Source organism: Hirundo rustica, chromosome 1 (genome assembly GCF_015227805.2).
Source record: "Hirundo rustica isolate bHirRus1 chromosome 1, bHirRus1.pri.v3, whole genome shotgun sequence".
Lineage (NCBI taxonomy): Eukaryota > Metazoa > Chordata > Aves > Passeriformes > Hirundinidae > Hirundo > Hirundo rustica.
Window position 1 is genome coordinate 133,703,434 of NC_053450.1, and position 13,507 is coordinate 133,716,940.

A 13,507-nucleotide genomic window follows, 5' to 3' on the forward strand; every position below is an offset into this window, starting at 1 on the left:
AACACAATTGTAATAATATTATCAATCTAGAGAAAGCAGTATTTCCCTTTAGGCAGATGAGAACAACTTTGTAAGACCTGAAATGCTGGTGCTATTCTGCTACGCATGCACACACATTAGCATCACACACCAGTCCCAAGAACTAGGACACAATTCGGACTCGTATTTTGTTGGAATGCAGCAGCAGAGACCAGTAAATCTGTAGGGCAAGCTGATGTCCAAGCCATCTGCTGCTAGGGAACCACTGGACTAATGTCAGATCCTCAGAGTGTAAGTGAACAGTACTGGGGAAAAGAAGACATAGAATTAGGAGTGGTAGGAACACAAACCATCTCCTGGGAAATCTCGGTCATGTACAGGCTCAGGAGACATCATCATCCCCACCCATCTTCCCTCCCAAAGATGGCAGTCTGGAAAGATTTTATCAGACACACAAAGACCTCCCTAACCCAAGAGGGTGGTCCTCCTGCAGGAGGCATCAGATTACATCACTGAGCCTCTACCTCCTTCTTGTCACCAAAAAAATATTTGCCTGGGTCATGCATCAAGAAACACTTCAAAAGCAGCAGCTTCCAATACGGAGTTATCTTCTGCCTGGAATTGTGTTTCCTCTCATCTGATTTGTGACAATACATCTGAACAAACACATTTTTCCAGACACTTGAACCACCTTTGTACACATTTGGAAAAGGAACCCAACCACCAGATGAAGTTTTTCTGACCCAGTTCCCTGGAATTATTTAGAAAATGCTTTGACACCGACACTTCTGGCATTTTTTTTCCAAATTCAGTTTTAAGGGTTTTTTATCTTTCTGTCATCCATGCACTTCTCTCTCAAACTACTTACTATAAATAAAATAGTAAAAAAAATGCAGAAAAGTTATTTAGTGTATTATGTGCCACCTGTATTATGGCATTCAAATGCCTCTTGTTCATGCTTTACAAAGCTTTACTTTCTTCCAACTACACCCTTTCCTTTAACTGTTCAAAGTCAAAACAATCTTTATGTGAAAGTCCTGGTTCAGAGATGGGTGTCCTTTAAACCAAGACATTTTTCATGCCAACATCCCCCAGAGGGAGTAGCCTTATTATTTGGGGTGAGAGAGACTGTGAGAGCAAGCACATTACAGAATCAAGAAGTAACTTGGCAGAACTCCCTCCCCTTTCACACACTTCCACTTCAAACACACAGAAGTTTTTCCATGAGTGAAATAAATGAAATTTGGCTTCCTCAGAGTTGGACACTCTAAATGTAGTAAGAAGTAGATGAGTATTAGGGATTTTGCTGAAGTCGGAGTATTCGTAACACCTCCGACCGCATTCTCATATGCTCACAAGAACTTGCATTTCAGCTTCTCCATTAGAGGAGATTCTTATCTCTACTCCTCAGCCAGCTCACATGCTTTTCCACCAAGCATCTAAGCATCTAGTGTCAGCCAACTTCAAAGGTACTGGGTGAAGTCAGATGGCATTACGCATGCAGCAGGCACAATCACAGTATCCTAATTTCCTAAGAGAGATGGCCTTAAAAAAAGGGTGCTCTTGATATCAGCAAAAATTAACACTAAACTACAGCTAAACAATAGCAATAAAACTCACTATAAGAAGCAATAATCAAAGAAATTCATGTTTATTTCGAGTCTGAAGATTATTTTCTTTTGATTTCATTGTGACATTGATATTAATGTATTTAGTGTGCATACATATGACTGAAGGTCTTAAAACATGATTTAAGTGCTCAGAGAAACCAACAACAGAAGGACAAGAACCAACAGCTTGTGACTGCTGACAGGAATATAGAAATAAATCATTATAGCAAGCAGCTAACCAAAGGAGCAGGTTACCACCAGCCTTGAGATGAGCTTAGTCACGACATCAACACTGGCTGCTATCCCAAGAAATATGCTACAATTCAGCCACTTGTTATTGGCCTCAATCACATTGTAATGAAAAACAAATTGGTTCCATCATTGTAACGCAGAGTGGACTTGTTACACCAGCGGTCTAAATACATCAAAGCAATCCTGCATAGCTGGAAATTATTATTTGAAACTTTGACAAACTACTGAACTACTTGTATTTTATTAGAAATAAAATTTTCACTAATTTGTTTTTAGACTGCTCTTTTCATGTAGTGCTGCCCCTCAGAGGTGCTCATTTTCTATCAAGATATTCAGTGTAGATAATCAGCGCTTTGCCTAAAACAACAAAACAGATGCTAGCTGTGCCAGAACCTACACTCAGAGAGTGAAACTTAGGTTGCTTTGAAAAACAGGGCAGCTACTTTGCGGGGAGAGGGTGGTTCACATTTGTCACGTTCAGAGAATAGATAAGATACATTTAAGGACACAAGGAGAAGGTGCCTTACTCAAAAAAATTTTAAAAACAGGCAAGAACAGCCCCCCATGATATTTCATGACAGAGGAAACCAATCCACAAACCACTGAAAACACTAAGAACTGATGTCAGCACCTACTGAGACAGGCGTATGTTTCACTTCCCACAGTGTGACCAGTATGACAAAACGGAAGAGGCTAAAGGTTAAAAAAGAAAAAACAAAACCACACAATTATTTATTTGAATGAAAGACTATAGATGTGGTCTGTATCCACTCCTTTATTCATATGAGTCTCTGGAAGATGTCACAACATCTTAGGAAGCTGAGCAGGCTACCACTAAATCCATTAAATGGATTAATTCAGTGTTCTCATGGACCAAAGCAAAGATTGGCATCATTTACAGAAAACTGTTTTTTCCATTTAGAATTTAATCAAAGCAACACAAGAACAGGTATTAAACAGTGAGAAATATTAAACTACTCCTTCACCTCTTACCTTATGGGTAGGAATAAATACAGCAGTAAGACCCCTGAAACAATTCTACAAATAAAAGTATTTTCTAACACGTAACTTATTCACAGGATTCACTGCTCATGATTCTTCTGGTCTAATTTACTGGAGAGATTAATTTTATAACCGACAGAAAGCAATTATGTGGTACACTGGCCTGTCATGTTTGACATCTTAATTTTTAGTAGTTTCTCTTCAAAAGACAGACAACTTCCTAAAGTGTTGTACATTTTTCAGCTACTGCAAGCAATTAAAGTAGGTAGAATTAAGAGCCACTGAACTGCTCAATTTATTCCCCTCAGTTTCTGAGAGACAAACAAGTAAGCACCTCATGTAGCACCTACGTTAAGATACACAGAATAAAGTGACAACCTATTCAGCTGCAAATATAGACCTTGCAGCTTTAGAAGGGTCATCTTCCTCTTCATGCCACTTTCTCTCTTCCATCAGAGATTTCAGGTCCCTGCTGGCCAACTTCTGCTCCTGGTGTTCTGGTCACAACTTGAAAAGCTAAAACACGAGTCCTCCTCCTCTACCTGTCAAGAGCATAAAGTCCCTCTGCAAGTTCATCGCTCCTTGTTCAAGCACTGCTTCACAGGTCAAATTCCCTTCAGGAAAGGGGAAACACAAGCTGAGAAGAGATACATAGCATCTGTCAGCAACACAAAAGAGCATCTTTTCACTAACAAGGAGAACGTGCTGCTTGTTAAATGAAATTTCTGTTTCAATAGCTGACTCATTTTTTGTAGTAGGAGGCCCAAAGCTGACAGCTTTGGACAGCTTGGAAAACTACTTCCTCTCTCTTCTTCTTATCTGATATTCCCACTTATTGTCATCTTAAGTTTCTTCATAACTGCTTCTCTGTTATATCAATATTCCACATACAAGCCAGAAAACTAGACTTTTAAAAGTATCATGCTATGGTCTTACTAGTGTTTTTCAGGATGGCCTCCTAAGACCAACGTGAGCACCCACTCCTCTGCTCAAAGATACTGTCTTCCTTAGAAGTGTTATTAAATCAGATACATTATTGTTACCAATGTCTGTTTCATTTTCTGATCTGAAGGATGTTTGAAAAGAAAGGAATTAAGTGATACCTGGCACAGCTCATTCTCTGATTCACACTTTAGGCTAGAAAATCGCCAAGAACTGTGTAGAATTTGAAGAGATAATAAGGACAACAAAATCTCAACACACTTTTCTTTCTTCTAAGAAATGACACTTAAAACTATGGAACCAATTGATGCAAATGTCACATCAAGCTCCTCCATATTTACAGAAAATGGAAGAAAATTCTTCTGTGTACCCTTCCCACTAGATGTCCCTTACTGCCTCTGCAATAGCTCATTGCAACAATCTGTCAGATACCATTAAAAACATGTTTGAAAGATTGTTTCTCCCCAAACCCCCTTGAATTTAAATAAAAATTTGCTCAAGTTGTCGCCTATTAAAGAAGAAAACCAGGTTTGAAGAAAATAAATGCAACCAGTAGATAAGCAATCCTAGGGAAGAGAAGGGGACAGAAGAACTGCTATCTTCATATGACAATGCTTTTTAATAGATTCTTTCAAATTCTGAGTTAAATTTTATACAAGGTCTTACTACTTACTGTGTGGGTTATAGCACAGACATACCACTGCAGCCTTCAGATGAAAATACTGAACAGAATCAGACCAGATTTGTAAAACAAGAACTCAGAGTTTATTAACCATGTATCTGCATGTATTTGTACAGGTGTAACTTTTAGGGAAGGAATCAAATTCCATGAGTGTTACAAGAGAAATAAAATAGTCAGGAGCACTGCACGATGCAACCGAGCTCCTGAAAAGTGAGCCTGACCTCATGACTTTCACTCCAGACCTGAGAGGGGTCAAGGTGAGTTACAGCTTTTGCAACACATGTCAGAAAATCATAAAACATTTCCACTGTTATTGCTCTATTTGAATATCAGTGTGATCTGTTTAGAAAGAGATGGAGTCTGATTTGATCCAGAATCCAGGACATTACATCATCATTTATTTATTCTAGAATCTGGCATTACACAACAGCTATCTCACTCCATTCAGCCAAGAATTTAAGCTTACAGCAGGCAATGAAGAAGAAATGCCAGAAGCGTAACATCAACACATGAAAATACTTCCATTTGCTTCCAGCTATGGTGGCAGAGGGAACTACAAGGCAAGCATTGACTGCAATATGACCAGTCATCACACCAAGGCCTACATCTCTTCCTGCATAAACCTGCTCCGTGGGATAACCTGCACTGCCCTGGGACTCCCAAGCACAAACTGCGAGCAGCGTATTTTACAAGTTAACTTGCGAATCATGTCCCAGAGAGGTCACAATCCCAAACTGATTAGACTGAATAATCAAGTATCAGTTTTACCAATGGACTGGATGCTGGTTTTGTGCTGTTGGGTTGGGTTTCTTTTTAATTAGCATCTCACTCAGTTGACATATTCAGCAAGAAGCCAATGCAGCAGCACTTTACATAAGGTATTCTCTCAGGAGCAATGGTTTTTCCCTGTCTGTTATAGCATGGGCCTACAGTTACAGGAATTATCAAGGGCAAAGTTCTATAAAGTCTCTTCCCCGCATGCAAAATTTCTCAGCATCGATCAGTTTTAAATGGCCACTTTTCTTAAAACATCCAGTTGTATTACATTAAAGAAAACAAAAAACACCCTAAGCGTTCCATTCAGCCCCTTTGACTAACAAATTCTTCCGGTAGTTATTTAGAAAATGAAAATATGTTTGAGCAATTTGCATGTATTAATTGACACATACATCATAACACTACTATCTGTGGGTTTCTTCTGGCACTGGCGAGAAATATTAAAGGCATACCTGGACTATGTAAGGTACAAAGACATTTAACCTACCTCATCAAAGCTGCTATCTTCCTTCTTCAAAGCTTTAAAATAAAAAGAAAAAAGAAATTATTATCTGGACTGCATTTCAATGAACACAAACCACTAGAAAAGAAAAAATAAAAAAAACAGAGAATCATTTTCCTGTTATAATAGGAAAGAACAGGGTGGCATGAATAACAATTTTATACACAAAATCTGAATCTGTAAATGGAGTGCAGAACTGCACAGAGAGTTTCTAAGAAAGAAAATTTACATATTTATGAAAAATATCCTCTCAGGTTAAAGAAAATAAGAGTTTGCAAAGGTGGGTTTGTTTTTTTTTTTATTTCAATTCCTAGTGAGTGTGAAAAACCCTTTATGGAGAGCTTGACTGAACTTCAAAATGGAAAAGTATAACTAACACCTAACCATGTATTCAGTTTGTCAAGTACTAACTCTTTATGAAATAGTATGCATTGTAACGTGCTTTTTTTCCTTTTTCTTTTTTTCTTTTATAATTTTTAGTGTGACTTACACTAAAGCAGAAGAGATTTCTTTCTTACGCTGTTAACAAGCAATTAATCAACAATCAGGAGAGAAAAACAGTGCAGAAAATATGTGAACTGGTAAGAAAATGAAGACATGAATAGTTCTGCAGTTGTAGCAAAGATCAGGCGGATGAAAAGCTTTCCTTTAGCATACTGGACATCTTTACTGAAATATGAAGAAAATTAATTTCTCCAAATCTGCACTGAACTGTGTCAGTCTGAAGATACGAGACTGGTTCTTTTTCTCAACCAGAAGCAGGAGGGACTGCACTTGGTGTGCTGCACACCATGACCTGAAAGTGCTCTTTGTTTCCCTCTCTTGAAGAGCTAAAATTAGATTAACCATTGCATTGGTGATTGCACTGTTTCTTTTCAGCTTAAATCACAAAGGTTTTCAGTTTGAGGGAGGTCATTGAACAGCTCATGCAGTGCTGCACCAGAAGGGTCCCTCCTCATCATTTAAGCAGCATAATGTTTCTTACACTCCTGCACAGTTCTGCAGGAGACAAATATTTAAGCACTTAGCATGGTTGAGGGTCTAGACTCCAGTTTTTCTCTTTTAGATGCTCCTTCTGCCTTCAAATCACTAGCAATTTTTAAACCTCTTCCAAATCTTGTCTTCAGGAGCAACTGTGTTATCAGCTTCAAAAGCAAAAACAACAACCAGGAAAAAAAAAAAGACTCCCACCAAAACCCCCAAAACCAACAAATAAAAAATACCCCACAATAACAACAAAAACCAAACCAACAACACAAAAAATAAAAACAAACAAAAAAACCCCACAATGAACTAATAAAAACAAAACAAAAGCAATGCCAAAACTGTAGAAGCTGTATCAGAGGTGGTACAGAGGCAGTACCACCTGTGCAAGCAGTGCTGCACCTCCAGAATCTCCACCATGGGCAGCAAGGCACAAATCCCAGTTATCTTTGTACAGAAAAGCAGGGAATGTCCAGCTTCTAAACTCCCATTTCTTTAGGACATGAAACATGGCTTCACTCAAACTTCTGAAGATCACTGCTTTACAGTCACTCACCTAGATTTCATGCTCAGTGGTAAAAACAAGGAAACAAACCCTGGTATTTTGCTGAGGAGATCTGAGGCACACATTGTACATTTTGATAGTTAAATACATTTTTAAGGTTTTGAAGGGTGATCAAAACATTTTCAGACTGCCAAGTACCAAGTACTCAGAACAGGAAAGAGGAGAAGGAAAGGAAGAGGAGAACCCCCAACCTGTGGAACACTTTTTAAGAACACACTTCTAATCTTCTCAATTACCATTCAGGTCACACTGACATACAAGCTACAAATTAGTAAATGACACTAGGCCATGCTGACAAGATTTTCTCCCTTACCAAAACACAAGATTTTCACAAGACCAGAACATTACAGGAATAGCCAAATAGATAGCTAAACAAAATTCACAGTGTAACAGAACAGGAAGAAATGGGAATCTGTGGTCCATTGCATATATCTGGCTTGTCTTTACCTTCTACCTTTGACTAAAAGAGGGCTTTTAAGAATAACAAAAAGGGTATGAGAGTTCTGGCCACCCATTTAATGAGAATCTTTTGAATATTAATATCACTCTCAACCAATTCACTACATAGCATCTCTCAAGGAAGACACCATAGCAACATATTTTATAGAAAAGACTACATTAAAATATCTTTTTCTCCTTGATGCAATCTTTTCCTTTTTAAACTGTTATTAAAAAAAAAAAAAAAAGTTCTACTGAACCTTAAAAAAAAAAAAAATAAACTGTTTACAAATGAACTTCTAATTATCTCAGGTATGTGAGCTATGTGGATGTACATCAGAGGAGATTAGTGGAGATAACCTTTGTATCAGTGAGGAGCTAGTAACAAAGCCCAGGGATGCTCAGATTGCCTTCAGCACACTGCGATCAATCTCAGCAATGTTTTCTCCTTCTTTCTTTCTTTTTTTGTAAACTGGTGTTAGTTTTCAACTAAAGAAAACCATAAGAAAACAGAAGTTAAATGGCATGAGCTGAAGAGATCGCAAATGTGATTCTGGTGCTATATGAACTTCAACAAATGCACAGCTAAGAACTCCTCACGTAACTAAAAGATGACTATTACTTTTATTAAATTATTCACTAATAATTTAATTACATAATTATCAAAGGGCAAAACTAAGAACAAAACCTAATAAAGGTTTAAATGCTAAATTAAACAATGAGTGAACTGAATCTCTAAGAGTTGGATAATATACAGTTATGGTGTGTTCACTTATATGGCCAATGCAGTCTGTAAGCAAGGAAACCAATTTTTTTTTAATTAATATGGATGTTCATATAAAAATGAATAGGCTGGCAGAAACCTATGAATTAAAAGAATTATGTATATGTTTCAGATTCTTAGCAATATAAGTTTTTACGGTGACATAACTTTTAAGAGGGACACTCCTTGAAACACCAGAAAATTTCTGACAGGAAAAAGACTACCTAAGCTGCAAAGATTTCTAGAATTTCCATTTCTCTAGAACTGGAAGCATGCGACTTCTTCAGCAAAGAGCCACCCTGTAGCACCACAGGCCACACACATTTCCCCCAGCACACCACAGCACTCTATCATCCTCTGCCAGATTTGCACATAATGGCACAAAGCGAATGCTCAGGAAAAGGCTCACTGAATGGGCAATTTAACACATCACAATTTTCAACTCAGCAAAATAAACATTTTCAGTATTAGGTACTCTAAGAGTTACAGGACTGAGCCCAGTTTTGTTTGATGAGCCCGATCTTCATCACCCTCTTCCAGGAAACCTGGCAGCTGCAAAGCATCAGTTCACAGTTAAGAAAATGGGTCAAGTCTTCCTGAGGCTGCTGTTGGTACCCTTTGGGCCTCTGCTGTGCCCCAGGAACAACTACACTGTCTGGAGATAGTGGAGAAATAGCTTCAAACGTTACCTAACATACTTTAGCACACTGTAAAACAAAAATCATAAATTAATTGCAGACAAAACTTCTCAAATTGAGAGGATTACTTGGTGGGGAGAAGTGGGTCTGAAATGCAGTTTATTGAGTGTTAACCTGCAAGCTCTAACAAAAAAATAGCTCACTGCCAATGACAATCAGGATACATTTCCATTGCTCTTATCCAAGAGGCTAGCATGAACTTGAGTATCAAAATCTGGTACCTAAGTTTGGGGTCTTGCAGTATTGACAGAATTGCATTTGGTAGGCACAATGCCACCAACACTGGGGGAAGGCGTAACAGTGCTTTATAATCTCAAGAATGATCATCAGATCTTTCCCACTGCTGCACATTAAGGTTTGACTCCCCAGCTATTTGATTCAAACACCATAGTACCCTCACATCATTTATATGACTGTGCCCATGATACTATGTTGTATACTTAAACCTACAAAAACATAAACTGAAGCAGATTGAAGCAGAACAGAAAAAGTTAATATATCATCGCTGCTTTATAGAATAATAGAATGGTTTGGTTTGGAGGAGACCTAAAAGATCATCCTCACTGCCCTGTTACGGGCAGGGACAACTTCCACTAGACAAGTTGTTCAAAGCCTCATCCAACCTGGCCTTTACTACTGTCAGGAATGTTTTATTTATGACAAATCACAACTGCACAGATTACTGAAAAAGTTACAAATTAAATACATATTTAATTTGTAATTTGCCAATCATACCAGGCAACCAGCATTTACAAAAAAGAGCTTTAAAACCCAAATGTCAAATACCCAGAAAGACTTTTTCCAATGATGTTTTTGCTTTCTCTCCTTCACTCCAGTATAAGAGTTAAGTACAGCACATGTTTTAACCAAAGACTTCCTGGTATGCAAGTTTAGAATTTCTTTGCTTGGGCTCTGGTATCAGGGAGTGGACATCTTCAAACCTCATACAGCTAAATTAGAAGTTTTTTAGCTCAAAGTGTAGTTACCACAATGATGATCAATATATTTGAGCATCTGAAGATTGAAAAAACTTGCTGGTAGCAGCTGTGTTTTAATCACAAAACAACCACCAGCAAACAAACAAACAAACCACATACCAGACCACACTCCTACACTTCTGCACATATACACACAGAACTGGAGGAGCTTGTAGACATAAATATCCGTGAATGTAAAACCAGGCCAGAGCTCACAAGGAAACTAAAAGCTTGTTTAATTTGTGCAAAATGACAAAAAGAGATGATCACCCAACCGAGCCAAATAAAACATGCAGAAATTACCAGCCAGAGGGGCCTTGATCCCTAAAAGGCATTAACGGGACTGTCATTGTTACAACAAAGCAGCATCCTCATTCAAAACATTTTCTTTGTTAATGACTTCCACCATTAGTAAAACCCTTTCACATTTCTGTGGAAGAGTGTCTCTGTGTTTATACACACACAGAGACATACAACAGACCAAACACCTGACTGCTTCACCTTTTTTTCTTCTAATCAAAGAAAGTTAAATGTATTTTACCAGTTTAAGACTGATGATAGGTGAAAGCTGTTTTCATACGGGGACAGAGAGATTTGTAAGAGTGACTTGATATTTGCTTTACAACTGTAACTTTGCATTTCCCCTTGAAACTCCGGTTTACAAGTAAGAATAAGCTTTTCTCCGTCTTTTTCGTCCTGGAGTAGGACAATAAAAAGTACCTGATTTCAAACACAATCATCTACTTAAAAGCTTGCAGTGCTTGAATGCATACCACAGCACGTAAAAAATTAAAATAAGTGTGCCCGCCCATCTCCTAGGCAGGGTTACTGGGGGAGAACCAAAGGCCACAGCTCCTGCCGCGGCACAGGCACTTCGCACCCTCACCGGGACAAAGCAGCTCTGCAAGCAGACCCGCGCCTGGCAGCCAGGCTGCCTGCAAGGAAAGACCTCCCAAACGGACAGTGCATGGCTAAGGACTGCGGAAGGGCCCATGCAGGAGGTCTGCAAGGACAGGGGCTGCTGCATCTGCTCTCGTGTGTTACAGCACTTCCTCCAGCTGCTCTGTCCCACCAACTAGGGGATACTCCATACCTCCTCGGAGGTACCTTCTCTCCCTGCTCAGCTGCGCGCTGCTGATGTCAGTGAGAATTAATGCTTTAAACAGTGAATTAAGCAACACACTGTGCCAAAGACCAAGGGAAACACCAGTCCGAGCAGACCAGAACTCTTTGGCATTGTTCTCAATAACAAATCCAACCGCAAAATAAACTGGTGTCAAAACCAAACACGGTGTGGTGGCACGAGGAGGTAACACGCTCGGCAGTGCCATTCAGATGACGCTACCTCAGGATGCTTTATGTCAGCGACAGAGGGAGAAGACTTCACAGCAGATGACAGACTTCTTTTGTCTGGCCCCCTAAATCACTGGGCCGCTATTACCTGCTTCAGCATCTCACACCTCAACAAAAAACCCGCAGCCCGTAAAAAAAGAAATCACCAGATCTGCAACAAAATTAAAATAACCGATTGCTTTCTGTTGAGGCTTCTCTTTGGCAATAGGGGCACGTCAGCCAACTCTCATTTACAGTTTGCTCTTCCCAGGCGATTTTGGGCTAACTCCATCACAGACCCATGCGGCACTGCCGGGGCTACCGGAGTTGTTTATTTCCCGAGCTTTCCTCCCAAGAAACGTTCCTCGGGAACGGCGCCGTCGCGGGCGTTTCCAGCCTGGCAGCGCTGCGCCCACCGCCCCCCGTCCCCTCCCTGCCGGGACCGCCGGGGGCCGGGCAGCGCCGTCGGAGCCCGGGCCCGGGACTCACCTATTCGGCCGAAGCTCTCCGATAAAGTTCTCCGCAACTTTTTCATCCTGCTGATCTTCTCGGCGGACTGCGAGTCGATCATGTCACACATCGGGGGGCGACCACCCCCTTTCGCCAGCCGCCACCCCCGCTCCCCTGGCTCCGGGGGGACACCGCCCCTCCGGCCCCGGGGCTCTCCCCGCGCCCCGAGGAGCCTCCGGGCGCCGCGGGACAGTCCCGGTCCCGGTCGCGGTCCCGCCCGGGAAAGGAGCCCTACGCCGCGGCTGCCGCTGCCGGTGCTGCTGGGCTCGGCGCCGGCAGCGCCCGGCTCATAGCCCCGCGCCGGCCCTGCCCCGGGCCGCCCCGGCACGGCCGGACGGGCCGAGCAGCGCGGGGGCCACGGCAGCGCCGAGCGGAGATGGAGGAGCCGAAGCAAAGTCCGGCCAGGGGCTGCGGGCGCCGGCGGCGGGAGGGAGGGCGTGAGGAAGGGAGGGAGGGTGCGCTGAGAGAAAGGAGGAGGAGGAGCCTGGGCGGGCCGGGGAGCCCCGGGGAGGAAGGGCGGCGGCGGCGGGGGCGTGAGGGGGGCAGGCGGGGAGAGCCGGGGCCGGGCCGAGGGATGCGCGCTGTCCGCGGCGCGTCCCGGGCGCGGAGAGCGGCGGTGCGGCGATTCCCGTCGGGAGCGCTCCGGGCGGGAGCGGCGCACAAGGCGCTTGCGGCGGCGTTCGGCGGGGCAGCGGACGCAGGGGCAGCGGACGCAGACGCCGCGTCCGGCCGGGCTGTGCGCGCCCCCGCTGCCGCGGCGCGGTCTCTGGGGACGCCCCGCGGTACCCCCGGGCCGGCGGGGCCGGGGCTGACCCGGGCTTTGGCGGCGGGCGCTGCCCCCTGTGCGGGGGGGCGCGGGGGAAAGGGCGCCTGGCTCGCCGAGAGAGCCCGGCCCGTCAAGTGAAACTTGGGGTCCTCTCCCCGTGCGTCTGCAGGCGCAGCCAGATAATGTGCCTTCAAGTGCCTTAGCCCGCGCCTTAATGAGTGTTGGGAGCTTTTGATCTTGTTAACTCAATTGGACCAACGTTACTGAAAAATAAATCCGTTTAACCCATCAAAATGGATAGTCGTGTCTAGTCTAAAGTATAAAGTAGGTACTTTCAAGGACAATATGTTAGGTAGGATTTTAAAACTCGGGTCTTTGTGGTTCAAATTGTATTTTAATGCACGTTATCTGGTTAAAATGAACTTGGGTTTTAATGAGGCTACCTAACACAATTTACTGGGATTAGACGGTGTCTGAGCTCAGTTTCAGAAGCACATTTGTCTAGACAAGGGTATAGGTGAGTTGGGTTCAAGCCATCTGTAACCCTGTGCTCTGGGATTGGGATCCAACCTTTCTATTACAATGCAGCGGGGGTGGACACTATGCAGCATCTTGAGGTGGAAATCCATTGCAATTATCTATTTTAATCTACTATATGTAGAATATGCATGCAACTTGTGGCACACAAGATACTGGGAACTCGTCCTGCCATATAGCAGTACAGTAGT

The 13,507-nt window shown here is 42.4% G+C and overlaps 1 protein-coding gene across 5 annotated transcripts in view; it reads right to left on the reverse strand.

Moving 5' to 3' along the window:
* The window catches only part of CDK14 (cyclin dependent kinase 14), a 349,244-nt gene extending 337,040 nt beyond the window's left edge, over nt 1-12,204 (reverse strand). For 4 of the 5 annotated variants that reach the window (XM_040088080.2, XM_040088088.2, XM_040088063.1 and 1 more), the window contains exons 1-2: nt 11,993-12,204; nt 5,732-5,763 (exon numbers count right to left, since the gene is read on the reverse strand). In XM_040088080.2, coding sequence (XP_039944014.1) covers nt 5,732-5,763; nt 11,993-12,083 — 123 coding nt within the window. In that variant the 5' untranslated portion in view covers nt 12,084-12,204. The remainder of the gene's footprint in view (nt 1-5,731; nt 5,764-11,992) is intronic. The other variant, XM_040088115.2, reaches the window with a different exon arrangement.
* Nucleotides 12,205-13,507: the final 1,303 nt, after the last annotated feature.